Raw genomic sequence first — 17,843 nt, forward strand, 5'->3', positions numbered from 1 at the left:
CTTGGAGACCATGAGTTTTAGTCTCAGGCACAAAGGCAGCTGAGTGACCTTTGGTTAGTTCCCCCCATCCCTGGCTGTCTCCATCCCTGAAGGAGGCAATGGCAAACCCCTTACTGAAATCTTCCCTGCCAGGTTCCCCTTATGTCCAGGCAGTTGCCAAGAGTCAACATGAAGGCACAAAATAACATAAAGCAGCAATGCTTTTTTTTTTTTTGTCCCAGGGAGAGGATCTAAATCACAGGTGTCAAACTCAACTGCGTCATGTGACATATCACAACATATTATTATGTTTTTTGCCTTTGCGAAGCCGGGGTGGGCATGGCCTACACTATGATACATCTGGCCCATGGGTCGCCAGTTTGGTCTAAACTGTTTCTTTCAGGCATGCCCTTTCCAAGTATTGACTATCCTTGAACCGATTATTTAAACTATCTATATGTAATATTATTGTATTATAAACATGCATTTAATCGAGCAGTGGTTGAAACAACAGATAATTGTTTCATCTGTACCTGGAGAATGCCTTTCATAATATCAGATTAATTTACTTGTGCCTATCATCTGGTACATCTCTCATTGAGAGATTCTCCTGACATTGAAAGCAGAGTTGTCAGTAGGGCAGGAGGTGAAAGCAGCATCGTGCCGTTGCAGTATAAGCTCTGCTCCTTTTTTATGCGTGTCATGACGTTTCACAAACATATGAAAGGAATGAAAGCACAATCTGGCTTTCATCATTTTTGACCCAATGATCAGATCCCTCAGACACCTCTAACCTGAATAATGCTATTGGTAGTGGCGGGGTGGTGGTGGTTATATCTGAGGGAGGAGAAGTTGAGAGGTATGAGACATGAAAACATTGTTCTATGCACAGAATCTTGTGCAGAGTGTAATCCTGCCAACATGATTTCTGCAGATGAAATTGTCTGGCCAGAAGGAGATGAAGCTTTACCACTAGATGCCCAGGACTTGATTGGTAAACTCCTACGACAAAACCCTATGGAAAGACTGGGAACAGGTGCTCCATATTTATAAAAATGATTTTACAATGATATGTAAATTTTTTACTTTTTTATATTTATTAATATTAGATTATATGCCATTTTGGGTTTACGTATAAGCCATTTTGTCCATTTAGAGTAAATAGCCAAAAATGTAAATAGTTCCATAGTACAACAATATAATTGCATATGTAACTTTAGTGCTTGTTGCTTTCCGCTTTCTAAGTTAGTACAATTATTGTATTGGTGGATCTTGTAACAAAGTTTATTTTGTTTTAGTAGAGACGAATATTGGCCAATATTTAAACATTCCGTTAAAAATGCATCTGCTGACAAATAGCTAGAAAGTTCCCATATTTCTATCCAGTGTTCCATATACTTCCATCAGCAACAGTGATGGGACATTTTGCATTCTGCTTTATTGGTCAGAATTTATGAAATTGAACATGGATTGTCATTCCTCATAATAACAAAAACTGTATAAAAACTAACTTACAATTTAAAAATGCATATACTTGCATGCAATATCCCTTATTCCTTCCTTTATGGTTAAATAATTCAGATGTATTTGAACTTACAGTTGTTGTCACAAAGAGCTAAAACAACATCACCAATTCATCTCCTGTCATTATTTTGGAGAAGAAAGTTAGTGTATCATGTCTCTACTGAGCTCTGATTTTTGTTCAGTGGACTATACTTGCTACTCTATGAAGAATTCCTCACAATTGTTGTCATTACAGGTAGTGCTTTTGAAGTGAAACAACACAGGTTCTTCAAAGACTTAGACTGGAATGGATTACTACGGCAAAAAGCAGAATTTATCCCACAATTAGAGTCAGAAGATGATACTAGTTATTTTGACAGTAAGGAAAAATGATCAGAGATTATAATTATTTTAGCATTTTGCTTACGTTTTCATAAATATAAGAAATTATGACAGCACTGAATGAGTGGTATTTACAACCAGTCCTTGAAATTCTGGTCGCCCCAACATCATGATCTGGGTGCTTGGCAATTGGCTTGCACTTAACAATGTTTGCAGTATCCTGTGGTCACATGATGACCATTTGGAACCTTCCCTGCCAGCGTCCCACAAGCAAGTCAAGGGGAAAGCAGGCACGGAAAGTTTCAAACAATTCCTGTAACTTGCTCCCACCCCTCCTGCTTTTTCTTCTGAGGATCTTGTACTTCTCCCCAGGATCTTGTACTCTGTAGTGTGTGCCTGCTTGCACCCACTGCACATGTCTGTGTGCATGCGCATCCTCCCACACTCTGCAGCAGCCTCACCCTGGCATGCTCATGACATACTATGGCAGCCACCTATGCCTTACCACACTACATTTGCTTCTAAGTGCAGAAAATACTAATACGGTAGGCTTTCTTCTTGTACAAATACTTGAGCTCAAATCTGTTTTCTTGTTTGCAGCTCGCACTGAGCGATATCAACACTTAGATTCTGAGGAGGAGGAAGACACAAATGATGATGATCATATGAAAATTAGACAGTTTTCCTCATGTTCACCTAGATTTAGCAAGGTATGAGGTGTTGCTGAATAAATGGGTTTTGAAAATTCTGATGAAAACAATTTGAAAAACTCTCTATAGTATGCTGGAAGGTCAACTTTTCAAATGTAGGTCACCAATATGTATAATAGAGGGCTCTTTATAATAAGATGTCACCAGTTAGTTTGGTATATGCTACAGTTCCCCAACTCCCCACGATTGTGCTCTGGAGCCTTGCATCGAATTCACAAGGGTGCCATGGAATATTTTGAATTTTTGTGATGCCATATATTTGCAAAGCTGGGTTTTCAGTAGTCTTAAAATAGAAATTGAACACTGAGGTCAGAATATCATGAAAGATTCTAAACATGTATTTGATGACATAGAAGGCACATGAGTGACTAGTTCATGGAACACAAATTTTGAAATTCTATTTAATAAGTATTCCTTACATTCAGTAATTTAAGTGGCAAACTCTCTTTTATCACAATTAGAAACTGCAGATACAACTGAAGTTATTTATTTACATGTGCACACAAACACATACTATTTTTTGTATGTATGTATGTATGTATGTATGTACATACGTACATATAGTATGTATGCATGCATGTGTACATTAGCACAGTGGTCCCCAACCTTTTTTGTACCAGGGACCAGTTTCACACAGAAACACTTTTTCAAGGACCGGGTAGGGGCGTGAAGGTTCCAATAACAAAAACCTTAATCAATGCTGGGTGTTTTGTCTCCATGTGGCGGCGCAGTTTTGATGGTTTCATGGCTTCATCGTTTACCCTTTCCAAAAAAACTCTCCAGTGAACTCTGTTTCTGGCTCGTTTTGCGAGGGCTAGCTTGCATTGCTGATGCAGGATAAATACGCGCCAAAGAGTCAAGTGCGGAAGTTAGGCGAGGGCGGAAGTGGTTGTCTTTCAAAATAAGACACCTGGAAGCAAAAACATATTTTTATATATATTTTAATCACGATTATTCATTCTTTGCGGCCCGGTACAAAATGATCCACGGATCGGTACCGGTCCAGGGCCCGGTGGTTGGGGACCCCTGCATTAGCAGATACTTTACAAACCTAAGAAATATTGTAAGAAAATTAAGGTTGATATAAACTGAAAAGGAGTTCTGTGAGGGAGCAGAGAGAATAAAGTGGAAACTAAACCAGTATCTTTAGGCGATGTGATGTTGGCATGCTTATATTTTACACTTTGAAGAAAAATACTGTATTCAAAGTGAATGGCATGGAAGACTCATTTGAAAGTCTTGTCTGACAATTGGGCCAGATAATTTATTAATAACTACTCTGTGATGTTGTGAATTTTTTATAATGATATTTTCATCAGTTTGATATGCAAATCAGATTCTCAGTTGAGCTCAGTCCTAGAAACATCAGTTTCTTTTCTCCTTCCAATTAACTCTTTGGTGATTTAAGATGTCAGTGTAAAACCACTGAGGCATGTTTGAATATGCACAGTGGTCAGATGGGGATGTAGTTTCTCTTTGAAATACCTCTTTGGGTTAGGCTTATTATTGTGAGGTTTTGGGGGGAAGTAGATTAACTATGAGTTTTTAAATGTTACCAACTGACTCATTTTCAGCATTAAACAGGGTATTGCTTTCCAAAACGTCTGTTTCAAATGTTGTTTGAGCTGTCTTAAAAAGAATCCCAGGGAACACCAATGCAAGAAATATGTTTTTAATCCAATTAATTGTTATATATTTAATTATGTATGTGTGTGGTGTATGTGTGTTGAAATAAATATAAATAAAATATATTAATATGGTTCATTTCTTCCACTCTGAGAAAGTTTTAGATTCAATTATCTTTTTATTCTTCATCATGCCTATATGGGTTAAGTGTTTGCACAGAGCTCCATTCTGAATTTCTTAAAGCATACAGTATTGTTAATAAAAGTTCTGCTCCTGGAAGGTCCATCAAATTCCTACTTTTTTAAATAGTGTTAGCACATTCAACCCTGTGGTTTTGCTTAATAGAAAGGATTTTTTCCCTTCCTAATTCGATTTATTTTATTTATTCTTCTGTCGGTTCTTTCTCAAGATTCCCAATAGTTGTCAGGCCATCACTGTCCTCTTGTTGTAGGCATCTGACTGTCCATCAGAAGGACTCCATTTTGCTAATTTCCCCCTGGATGGGTATCAACTATGCCCTGTTTGCCTTGGTGAAGGTCATATACCAGTTACATTTATTAAATGTGCACATCTTAGTTATCTTACTTTGCAGTTCTCTATCTGGGAGCATGCTTTTTTCTCCAAAGTTTCTATTATATCCCAAATAGTGTCTGGGATCAAAAGTATCTATTTGGGAGACTAATTGAATTTTCTGTTGCCTGTGAGGGAACCCTATGTTTTTTATCTTTATCAAGGGTACCACTCCATCTTGCCAATGACTAAACATCTATGGTTACATTCCATCATTTTTTGTGGAAGTAGATATCCCCATTTCTGGTTCATATGCCAGAGAATGTTAGGAGATTCCTAGGCTACTATAGATTAACTTGAGAGACTCTTGTCAATGCAAGAACAAGAATGCAGGTGGTGATGATGATTTTAAACATGTACACTGCCTGACTCTCAACAATTCCGTAAATCTAAATCGCATCCATTATCAGTGAAAGACATGAAAGTAAGACATAAGAGAAAATTCAGATTTCCTTTTCTGATGAGGTGTTGCTTCAAGAGAGCACACAAAGGTTGAAAGTTGTTTGGGTATAACTTTTGAATTATCATGTGCACTAACAGTTCTTTCTGTGTTACTGTCAAAATCTTTTGAGCCTAAAGATACCATTTTGAATACATCTTTTCCCATTGAAAATAACTTTTTTAACAGCTGTCTTGTTGACTTTTAGAGGTTTCTTACAATGAGAACCTGCTTTTCTTATTTTTCATAGGGACAAGATAATCATTTACCCAGATAGTTCCTTCCTTCTGAAGTCAGTCCTAACCCTTGTCTTGAATCAAGGCATTGTTTGCCTGAGTTTTTTTCCCCATAATTTCTAAACACTAATCACTAAACACTAATCACTTCATTCTTTAGAAGCCAGTTGTGTTTTCTCTCTTTATTTGCACTATTTAACATAATTTCTCCAGGATCAATGTTTATTTCTAGTATTCCAAGATCCATGTAAAAGATGTGGTTTTACTTGTAATGGTCGTTTACATTGAATGGTCATCTGTGAATCCACATTGTCCGCCATCCCATTATGCTTTCTCTCAAGTAATTCACTGTTCCTTCAGAATCTCCCTGTTGGTCTTGAGAATACAATTACAGATAAGTAACAGTAGCTAATCAAAAGACATAACCAAAATCAATATTTAAGTTCTGAATAATTTAGTTTGCTGATGAACAGTCACATTATACCTGTAGGTATATAGCAGCATGGAACGTCTTTCCATCCATGAAGAGAGAAAAACACCACCGCCCACCAAACGGAGCTTCAGTGAAGAAAAGGATGACAGACATGATAGCCTAGTGGGCTTGAAGAGTCGAGACCGCAGCTGGGTGATTGGATCCCCTGAAATGTGAGTTTGTGTGAATACCTTTTTAACTGTTCTACTTATCTTTTGGGGAAAGGGATACTTTTTGAAGAGAGAAAAAAGCCATGTATGAATAGACACATTTAACAATGTATTTTAATTCACATGCTATACAGCAGTCCATAATTTATATACCAATAATCAAAATCAGTATCTTCTGCTATTAAAATTTGCCTTCAATAAAATCTTTACAAAAATCTAAAATCATAGGTCATAGTACAGTATCTGGTGGTTTCACTGCATGATTTTATTCTACCAGCTTAGACTGCCTGAAGCATTCACCCACAAATGTGATCCTAAGTCCCAAATGTCAACCTTGGTCTAAAATTATATTCCAGGTGTATTACTATTTATTTCTGAAATTAAGTAGTTGATAACAGTTAGTAGAGAAGCATTGCTAAAATAAATGTAAAGTAAACCAATTATTTGAAATATTTGAAATAATTATAATAATTAATACAAACACAGTCATTCATGGTACAATACAGCAGAATTTAGAAAAGTGAAAAGCAAACTTTTCAATTAGCCTTATTTACTATGTTGAACATGCTTTCTTTAATGGAATTCTGAATATCAGTAGTTTAACAATATTTCAAGCTACAATTCTTTATATTGTTTGCAGAAGGAAACTTAAAAATGTTTTAAGGCATTCAGATTCATTTTTCCATCCAGAGCCAGCATCCATTGGTCATTACAAATATTACAGATCCCTTAAATCCCAATGAAATCAGAAATCAGTATGTAATTTTAGTACAATGTTTAATTTAGCTTTATGAAAAAAAGAGGGTGATTGGGATGAAATTAATTCATAGAATTAGAATTTCTAATTGCTAAGTTATGGATTTATAGATAACACCTTGTTCAATATCCTCCTCAAGCAAGATCCACTAGGGCATCTGCAACAGCCTCTGTCTTAAGAACCAGGAGGACTCAAATTCTAGATCCCCTGAGACATAGAGCTCACAGGGTGACTTTGGACACATAACTCTTTCTCAGTACAGACTAATTTGTAGAACTGTTAATAAAGAAATTATCTTAAAGAAACTCCCACTCACAAGCTTCCTGTAAAACAGGGGTCGAGGCCCACTGGGCCATGTCCCACTACCAGGCCATGGCCTATTTGGAATTGGACCGTGTGAGTGGCTGGATGTGCAGCTCAACTTGCGCAAGTGGTGGGCCAGTGGTCACCTCATGTGCATGTGCGGTGGACCGGCGAGCACTTGTGCACATGCACGGCAGGCTGGCAAACTCTAGCATGGGTACACGCCAGCCTGCCACTCGCGCAAGTCGAGCTGCGTGCATGTGCGCTGGCTCGCCACTCACACAAGGGCTGTGTGTACGTGCATTGGCCCACCATTCATGCTGCCCAGTTTCCTTTCCAGTCCTAGCTGGACAGTCAACCCACAAATGTTGGGGACCACTGCTATAAAAAATAGTCAAGATATAAATGTAAATAAATAGGTAAATAAAAATAAAGTTCAGTCTGATCTTTTTCCTTGTCTCTACTTTCTTTCTTCATTTATTAGTTCAAATTAATTATCTTTGCCTAATTTTAGTATTACTATGCTCTTTTACCACCATTAATGGATTTAGTCAAAACACTGTTGTGTGAAAACTGAGTGATGTTTTTTTGTTCTCTTTCAGACTGCGTAAACATATCTCAGTGTCTGAATCCTCTCATACAGAGAGTGACTCCAGCCCACCCCTAACTGTCCGTCGGCATTGTTCTGGGCTTCTCGAAATGCCTCGTTTTGCTGTTTCAACTGAGGAAGATGGAAAAAAGAAACAGTTGGATGGGACATCTTTGCCTACAACACAACCTCGGGAATGTCTTCCTTATCTAATTCCAGAACAGTCTATAAAAAGAGAACTCCAACTGGGTGATAACGATGGACTAAAAACTCCTTCTTCAACTGTCAGTAGTATGAGCAGCACAACGTTTACAGGTATATGGGACTGGCAGCATTGTCTCTAATTCTTGGCCTGTGATCGTAATTTGGCCTATTAGACCAGGCCTGCACAACTTGTTGAGGGGAAAGGGCCACATTGATAAATTAGAAATCCTGGTGGGCTGCAAATACCAGAAGTGCTGTTCAGCTGTTCCACAGCTAGTGGAGTGGCAGAAGTGCTAAAGCGGCTCTAAATATATCGCTTTTTAAAAAAGACTGGTGGGCCATATAATGCAGCGACCTTTGGAGGAGAGGCAAATATAAATTCCATGTGGCTCTGACCTTTTTTTTTTTTTAAATTGTAGGTGGGAACACTACAGAGGTCTGTGATCATTATACACGCAGCAATAGCAGTGAAAGTCCAGACTTTATGACTCCCAAGGCTACCAGTGATCTGGCTGTGCGGCGAGCTCGACACCGGCTACTTTCGGGTGATTCTGGGGAAAAGCGGACTTCCCCACGGCCTGTCAATAAAGTGATCAAGTCAGCATCAGCTACTGCCCTCTCCCTCTTGATCCCCTCCGGTAACCTATCTGTTTCATGACTTTAAAAAAATCAAAACAAAATAGACGACAGCTAAATGTGACAGTAACCACTATCTTACATCTTTTTCTGGGTTTGCCAGGAACCACAATATTCTACCTTTAATATACAGTAGTAGCTTTGCCATGGATAAGCTTGTGCTGCAATAAGGAGTGAGATTTCACTCTGATTGTTCTATTATAGCTATGATTAGTACATTGTTACTTTTAAATCTAACTTGTTTTGATAAATCATTTCATAAATGATTTATCAAATAATTTGTGAAATCATAAATGAGAAATCATTTCAAACATATTTGATAAATCATTTCCAAGGATCATGAAGCTCAGATTAGCCATTTACGTAGTATTATGTTGACAATGCCAACAGGAGAAACATATGTTTTCTTGCTGGGTGCCACCTAAGCCCTAAGGAAAGATGATACCATCTAAGAAAGCCCTGTTATGAACTCTCAAAACCTGAAATTTATTTAATAACAACAACAAATAACAACAACAACAATAGTAATCTTTTTTGGTAGCCTCATTTTTCTGGTTCTGCTTTGTAGTAGCATTTCATTACGGTGCAGTTCTCTGATATAGTGTATTTCTGCCACTTCTGAGGTTTTTTAGCTTCCAGTAGCCCTGCAGGCTCATGCCCTGGTTGCTCAGCTATGGGACCCATGGTCTGTAGCTCACTTGTTGATGGATGCTCAGGTTCCCCAACATCCGAAGTGGTCCTTGTTAACCCAGGTGATGACCGAGCCGGTATAGGCTTCGTTTGGTTGTGTTTCACCATGATTCATTGCATGGGTTGTTGGGTGCACTCAGTTCTGCTCCTCGGCCAAGACCTCTCTGACATGGTTGGACCTGCTGGTAGTTTGCACTACCGCCAGCACAGCTCTCAGCTTCATTGGAACAGTTAAGCCCCCCGCCATGTCAAGGTGGCACCCCGTGGGGGGTGGACGAAGGTGGGATGACAGCTGGTGTAACAAAGCACTGCATGGACAGTTCCTTGAAAAGATCAAAGGAAAAGTAGATAAGGAAAAGACCTGGTTATGGCTGACAAATGGAACACTGAAGAAAGAGACAGAAGGCCTGATTCTTGCAGCCCAAGAACAAGCCATCAAAACAAATTCAATCAAAGCCAGAATAGAAAAATCTGCTGATGACCCCAAATGCAGACTCTGCAAAGAAGCGGATGAAACCATCGATCACATACTGAGCTATTGTAAGACAATCACTCAGACTGACTACAAACAACGTCACAACACAGTTGCTCACAAATTCCACTGGAATTTGTGTCACAACTACCATCTGCCTGTAGCAAAGAACTGGTGGGACCATAAGCCTGAAAAAGTGGTCGAAAATAAGCATGCAAAACTACTGTGGGACTTCTGAATACAGACTGATAAAGATTTGGAACACAACACCCCAGATATCATGATTGTGGAGAAGAAAAAAGTGTGGATCGTTGACATTGCCATACCTGGTGACAGCAGAATCAATGAGAAACAACTTGAAAAAATCACCAGATATCAGGACTTGAGAATCGAACTGCAGAGACTCTGGCATAAATCAGTGCAGGTGGTTCCAGTGGTATTCGGCACACTGGGAGCTGTGTCTAAAGACCTAGGCAAGCACTTGAAAACAATTGGCGCTGACAAAATCACCATTGGTCAACTGCAGAAGGCCACCTTACTGGGATTTGCTCGCATAATCTGCCGATACATCACGCAGTCCTAAACACTTGGGAAGTGTTCGACTAGTGATTTGTGATATGAAACCCAGCATAGTTATCTCGTTTGCTGTGTAAACTGTCGTTTTTTGTTAAGAGTTAGGAAAATGTTTTATCCAATCTGCAGTTAGGTTTAATTTTCCTATAGCTTCTTTGTGAATACATGTTTGTAGTTCACGACAGATTAAACCTGGTGCATTTTAATGTGTAGTTTCTTTAAAAATTGAATAAGAAATTCATAGTTTAAAATATTTTATTTTTCAGCACATATTTGAATTGCACCAGTATAATCAAATACCAACTTGCCATTTGCCTGTTGGTATTATTATAGCATCTTTTTCCACAATGGGGAAGAAAAATAAAATGCAACTTTCAGCATTCAACAATCCGAAAGCCTTTTTCTCCATTAACATGTTATTGCCAGTTTTTTCTTTTCTTTTGAAAAGTAGGTTTTATAATTTGAAACATTTTCTTTGTTCATGTAGAACACCATACCTGTTCGCCATTGGCTAGTCCAATGTCACCTCATTCTCTCTCGTCCAACCCATCTTCAAGAGACTCATCTCCAAGCCGAGACTATTCTCCTGCTGTTACGAATCCCAAACCACCAATCATCATCCATCGAGCTGGGAAGAATTATGGCTTTTCATTTCGTGCAATTAAAGTCTACATGGGGAATAGTGATATCTATTCAGTACATCACATAGTCTGGGTATGCTTGGATTTATTGGATTTTTATGTCATGATATATAGTAATTTAGTAAGAGCTTGCTTTGAAAATTAGAGCAATGTGCGGTATCTTTAACTTAATAAAAAAACCTTGCTTATACCTGAACTATCGTTCCCAGAATTACCTCTGGAATGATGACTTCCTTTATAAAAGAAAATATATGCAGTTGATGTATGTGCATGGAAATATCAAAGTTGAAACCTATAGATTAATTAGATTTAATTCCTTCTGAATTGTCTTGACAGTGATTGTCTGTTTCAGATCTCTCTAGCCTTAGGTAGTTTTTTTTTTTTTTTTACACATCTGCTTAGACTTAGTTACATGTCTTAAAGCATTACTGCCTCCTCAGTTAATTGTTTAGGATTTTGAGTTTAATTCAGCTGTGTTATAATTTATCTTGCTTTGATTATTTTCTTCATAAGTATATTGTTATTTGCCTGGATTATTTTTCACAATGGATATTGTCTATTATACCATGTTCACAATTGAAGGGAAGTAAAATTATGTTCCAAGTTCCCTACAGGTTTTATTCAGTGTTTATTTAAGTAGAAATTGATCTTTGAAGCTAATTAGCAGCAGTATAATCATAATAAAAAATAGAATAGTTCAGTAAATTGATTTCTGACCCTTATTTGTTATGACCTTACAAAAATTGCATTATGCATAGAACTGCCAATAAACATAAGCCCCATGTAACAAACAAAACTATATCTTTTTTGACATTTTTATATATAATTTTTTAAAGAATTTTAATTATAATAGTAACATCTAATTCAAACTAAACAAAAAAATGAAAAAAAAAAAGGAATAGAAGAGAGAAAGAAGTAAGAACATAATACAGAAAAAGTAATATATAAAGAAGTGACTTTCAACCTTCATCACAAGTATAAGCAAATTTAGAGATTCTTTACATCTTCTAAGATTGCAGATATTTTCTCTTTATCCCATATTCCATCTATAAACAAATCCATAAACCACCATCTTCTCAGTCCTGGTGTCAGCAGAAAGTCTATAAAAATTTGCCAGATGTAATAACACATCTTAATCAAATAAACCAACTTTATATTCCTTCCTTTTACTTCTAACAGTCATAATCTACAGTGCATTCAAATATTCTCACATAATTTGATTTCTATTTGTCAGTCTCCTTGTTTGTCATTTGTATTTTCCTTTTAAAATTTAAAACTTCAGCCAGTTCTAAATTCACGTTCAATACTATCTCTATCTTGCTAGATAAAAATGTTCTACATCTGTCATTTCTTTAATAACATTTTTTTTGGACAAAGTCCTTACATAGAGGCAGACTTCATTACTGACATTGCTGATATTGTGGTTACTACTTTTTAACTCCATTCTTCAAAAGTCTCCTTCAGTATTTTCAATGTTATGTTCTGCAACATTTTATTAGCCTGTAAATCTTTCACCAAAAACTTTAGCCATCTCTAATGTCCTATGTTTGAAGTTATGAAATTGCTTCTCTTTCATATGCCTTGTAAAAACCCAAACAGAATCTATTTCATGGGAAAATGTATCAATATTCCAATTTTATCTGGCCCCTTAGTACATTTACCATTTCTGAGATCAAAATATTTAGATTTTTGCTGCTTATTTCATATTGTTCAAATTCTTAAGCTTATGATTTAAATTTTCTTTCATTCAGGATTGGAGGTAGACTCACGTGATGTTTTCAAACTTGACATTCTCAAGTAGCTTAGAAGTAATTAATGAGCAATTTCTGAAAATTATTAGAAAGTGAGGTTTGCAAATTTAATGTCCTTTAAAAGCCTCTGCTGTGGTTGCAAGCAAGATGGCTATTCCATTGTCTCCTGGTGCTCAAACCCACAAAAAAATTGCTGTCCTGCTGTCTCCTTACAAGGAGTAGTTATCTAGAGCACATGTGGGTGATCTCCTATCTTCTCCTTATCCAGAAAGGTTTCAAATAATCAATCCAGTCACTAGTTCCTTGATCTTTGCCACAGTTGTCAGCTCCATTTTTGCAGAGCTGTCTTCAGGTCATCATGTTATACCTGGAAGTCAAAACTGTCTTATTTGTCGTTGTTATATTTAATTGTTTATCCATTTTGATTCTGAAATTTCTGTACTACTAACACTAGAGAATACTTGAACATTGCTAGGACAGACTGCACATGATTTGCAAGTGAAATTCCCTAAATACAATCAGAATCATAGTTGTTTATGTATGGAATTGGAATATGTTTAATATAAACAGATTATTAATATATTGCTATTATTATTTAGCTTTGTTTTCTGTCATTACAGCATGTAGGAGAAGGTGGCCCAGCAAGTGAGGCGGGTCTAAGAGAAGGAGATTTGATAACTCATGTGAATGGAGAGCCTGTGCATGGATTGGTTCATACAGAAGTGGTAGAGTTGGTCCTGAAGGTAACGATTGAAAATGCCTGCTGTACAATAGGAGTGATGTCCATTAGCTCAAATATTTAGTAAAAAAAGTATTCCCAGTAACTTCAAAGTATTTAAAATGATTTTTTCCATAGGAGGATCAGGTTGCACAGAATACTTTTTAAAAATCTGATACTGCAGTTGCAGCCTACTGATGTTTTCATGGCCTCCAGATAGATTAATGCAGGGGTGTCAAACTTGATTTCACTGAGGGCCGCATCAGGGTTGTGTTTGACCTTGGGGGGGATGTGGCCAGGGTTGGCGTGGCCAGCTCAACATCACTAGTGTTGGCAGTACCTGTGGTGGCCCGAGCACTCTACCAGTGAAAACAGGCTTCCAATTCCAATTCCAATTCCATTTTTGGCTGCAACAGCCTCCTGCAACCCTCTGCAAATTGGGAGAGCTGCAGGTGGCCCTCCCGAGCTCTGTTTTCGCTGGCAGAGGCACTGTGGGCCAGTCCTTTGCTGTTTCAAGGGCGGCCTTGTGAGCCAGATCGAAGCACCCGTGGGGCGGATCCAGCCCGTGATCCTTGAGTTTGACATCGCTGGATTGGTGTAATGCATTGTATATATTTGCTCTTTGAAGAAGATTTAGAAATTGCAATTAAAAACCAGCTGCTAGTTTGCTAACTGAAATTTGAAGATATATTATCCAAGGCTTGATGAGGGGATCACCTCTTAGCATTTCTACATATTTAATGACCCAAAGCCATGAAAAGCTTGTTCTTCCTGAAAAGTGCTGGGAGCTAGTACAGCTCATCAAGCCTCATCATAATGTAACTGTATATACGACTGTATATACAGTGAGTTTTTAAAATGGATCTCTGAGTACCTCCGCTTTCTTCTTCATAAGGATATTCTGATTATGAAATGTTGCCAGTCGTCCTTGGACCTATCAAGGAAGTATTTTCGGTGCCAGGCAACGACTTAATTTTCCAAGCCTTTTTAAATCTGGGTTGTCAAGTGGCAGCCCCAAACCAATTTTGTCTGTATCCTGCAGCTAAGCAGAATCAGTGCTGATTATTACTTGCATAGAAGACCACACCACCAAGAAATGCCAGGCTTGGCTTCAGATTAGTCTGAAAAATTGGAAACAAAGGGCCCTGAGAAAATGGCAATGGTTGGTTAATCCATATTTTCATCAAGAAAATTAGAAAGATGGACTTACTAGGAGACAAGCATAACTTGAGGGCATTTTTAACTCATTTAAAGTTCTTGGGTATTTTCAAGATGTTTTTATCTTCAAGATGAATTATTTTCTTGTATGGGATTACAAGTATTGCGAGTCACACTTACGTTTTGTATGATTTAAGTAGAAGGATAAAAGTATTGCTAAACAAGTAGGTTGTTTAAGGGAAAGCCAGTTTGGTATAGGAGTTAAAGCATCAGGCTAGAAACCAAGAGACTGTAATCTCTAGTCCCATCTGAGGCACAAAGCCAACTGGGTGACCTTGGGCCAGTCATTTTCTCTCAGCCTTAGAAAGGAAGCAATGGCAAACAACTTCTAAATCTTATAACTGGCCTAGGCAGACACTAGAAGTTAATAATGATTCAGAGGCAAAAAAAATCTGTATGTGGTATAAAATATAATAGTACAAGTAGCAGTATGTTAATTATAGTCAAGATATCCCATAGAAAACAAATCAATATAAACATTGAAGATTTTACTACATGACATAACTGGGGGTAGGGATGGGATGGAACTGAAACCATAAATATCCCCACTCATCTAATTAAATAATTGCATCTTTTATTTATCACTGTCAAAATTTGGCTTTTGCAAGACTTATATTCATAAGTAGATCTGCCCAGTATCATTTAAATATAAGCTGGATTGGATTCTGATGAGCCCCTGCATAAAAATTTCAAACCATTGGAACACAACCTACTGATTCTACCTATTCACTATTGCAATAAAATCCTTTGCAGTAGATATTCTCAAATCTATATTCAGCACATATGATGTTAAGATGCTAGTCTTAATAAAAATTATCCAATGTTAAGTATTGTTTGATTATTTTAGGTTATTACTGCATAGTGTATTTATGTGCAATTATTGTTTGCTTTATTTGTAAATTACAAAAGTCCTTCAAGAGAGTATTCCCAATTCAGAATTATTGTGTTAGCCTAGTCCTCAAATAATATCCTTTTTCGGGAAAATCTTTATTCATTTATAAATAATAGGAACTAATAATAGCCAATTAATAGCAGTTTGGAATATTTTCTGGAATATATCCTATTGAATAATGTCCATTGATAAGTAAACACACCATTTCTTCATGGATTATATTGTAATATGACTGTTCATTTAATAAACAGAACACCTGCAAGGGAATTGCTGTGGGGCAGGTACATTTTAGCCAGTTGCCTTGTCTAGATACTTGCTTTGGAAGTAATTGAAAAAGATATTTTGAATAATAATCTATGATAGTTTGTGATTTTTCAGTTCTTTAGAACAAGAAACAAATCTAAAGCTAGAAACAGGAATCTGTATTATATAGGCGTGCTGCTTGATAGAATTTCTAATGTGATGCTTCTGGTGATACTCGACTATCTTCTAGGTACTCTGCAAAGTTTATATTGGATTAATAAGATTTTATATTCATAATCTCTTCAGATGTCATTCAACTAGAAAAAACATTGTTTAATCAGTGAGAGAAGTCTGATTCAAAAAATCCCTCTAGTAGCACTTTCTAAAAACAAAATATATTTTGAAAGGAAAAGACAAGATAAAAGGAATTTAAGACATTCAGTTACAAATTGGTACATTCCCTTGCTTTCATGTCTGGTTGTATCAATTCATATAAAGAAATGCATTTCAAAAATTAGAATATGTGGTTTTCTTTCTACCAGAGTGGAAATAAAGTATCCATATCCACGACACCTTTTGAGAACACATCGATCAAATTGGGACCAGCTCGGAAGGCCAGTTATAAATCGAAAATGGCCAGAAGGAACAAGAAAAACAAAACAAAAGACGGGCAGGAAAGGTTTGTAAAATTTAAGTCATTTATAATAATAATTGTCAGTATGGGTAAATAAATGTTATTTTTACGCTACAAAAGTTACATAATATCAAAAATGGTATCCAGAGTTCCTTGAACTCTAGTTGAATGTTAACGGGATTTCATTTTCTACTCAGTTTCTTATTATTTATGATAATTTATTAAAAATAACTCTTACTTTCAGCTTGTTATAAATAATGAATTAATGACCCATTATGGATCTCGTTTGGTTTCTATGGAGATTCTCAGTCATGAAAGTCATAGTTGTCACAAAGGCCCTTTTTTCAAGAGGCTTCTTGGATGAGAAGTGAAACGTTTTCAAAGAAAAAATCAGAAAGTCCAGTTGCCTCTTGAAAAAGCGCCTTTGGGATCTCATTTGGTTGCTTCTCTTGCTTGTGATTACCCATATTTTTTATTTTTCCAGTAAGAAGAAGAGCTCATTATTCAGGAAGATTACCAAGCAGGCCTCCCTGCTTCACACAAGTAGAAGTTTATCTTCCCTTAACCGTTCTTTGTCATCTGGGGAAAGTGTTCCTGGTTCACCTACGCACAATCTCTCTCCTCGTTCTCCAACACAGGGTTACCGCTCTACTCCTGAGCCTGCACATTTAGGTAAATGTAGTAACAATAGAAATCCTGTAGAGGGTGCATGCAGCATACTGCTGTGTCTAATACACATGGGCCTCTTTGCATGATCTCACTCCCTGTCCCAGGCTGGTAAGTCCCGAACTTGTACAATGATCTCATCTATTAACATCACCACTATTCTTAAGGATTGGTGGGGGGTTTCACCAATCCTAATGCTGTATCTATGTTGCCTTTTGCTACTTGTAAAGAACCATATAAAAGGAATAAACACTGCCCAGGGAGTCAGGCATCTTGGCACCCTGCACAATGTCTGGTCTTTGAACTTCATCAGGTAAAAATGGAATAGAAGGCAGAATACTTGAATCAAATACTTTTAACTTAATGTGTTTTCTAAAAGTGGCGGGTAGATGGGGAATAAACCATCCAAATTCTCATTTCTATAAATAAGAAATGACAGCTGCAAGCCAATTGACAGTTCATGGTGGGATCTTTAAGATCCCAGGAAAACAGCCCAAGCAACTAGTGAGGCTTGTTGCCAGGTGCAGGGAGGGTGCTCCAAGGAATTTATTAGTGTGAGAGTAATATATTAAGCTCTTAATATTTAAGAAGCATAAAATGTTAGATATCATGAAATACTATTTTAGGGTGATTTTTGCAACTTATACTTTTAATTGCTATACTGTCTTTTACTTTTTTAAATAGCCCATTCACTTTTTAATATAACTACTATCAATATTACTTCCCCAGTATGGCAGTGAGTGGATGCATTAGCAGCTAAAATTACAATATGGGTATGAATAAAGAATTCTACAAATAAGCTTCCTGGA

At 37.1% G+C, this 17,843-nt stretch overlaps 1 protein-coding gene across 11 annotated transcripts in view; it reads left to right on the forward strand.

Moving 5' to 3' along the window:
- The window catches only part of MAST2 (microtubule associated serine/threonine kinase 2), a 136,871-nt gene that overhangs the window by 113,454 nt on the left and 5,574 nt on the right, over positions 1–17,843 (forward strand). For all 11 annotated transcript variants that reach the window (XM_026665789.2, XM_026665791.2, XM_087960192.1 and 8 more), the window contains 10 exons: positions 914–1,015; positions 1,739–1,861; positions 2,425–2,534; positions 5,896–6,050; positions 7,710–8,011; positions 8,320–8,538; positions 10,759–10,985; positions 13,284–13,406; positions 16,277–16,413; positions 16,853–17,040. In XM_026665789.2, coding sequence (XP_026521574.1) covers positions 914–1,015; positions 1,739–1,861; positions 2,425–2,534; positions 5,896–6,050; positions 7,710–8,011; positions 8,320–8,538; positions 10,759–10,985; positions 13,284–13,406; positions 16,277–16,413; positions 16,853–17,040 — 1,686 coding nt within the window. The remainder of the gene's footprint in view (positions 1–913; positions 1,016–1,738; positions 1,862–2,424; positions 2,535–5,895; positions 6,051–7,709; positions 8,012–8,319; positions 8,539–10,758; positions 10,986–13,283; positions 13,407–16,276; positions 16,414–16,852; positions 17,041–17,843) is intronic.

The sequence above is a fragment of the Notechis scutatus genome, chromosome 3, assembly GCF_049901735.1.
Source record: "Notechis scutatus isolate UNSWTSFEM ecotype Mainland chromosome 3, rNotScu1.2, whole genome shotgun sequence".
NCBI classification, from domain to species: domain Eukaryota; kingdom Metazoa; phylum Chordata; class Lepidosauria; order Squamata; family Elapidae; genus Notechis; species Notechis scutatus.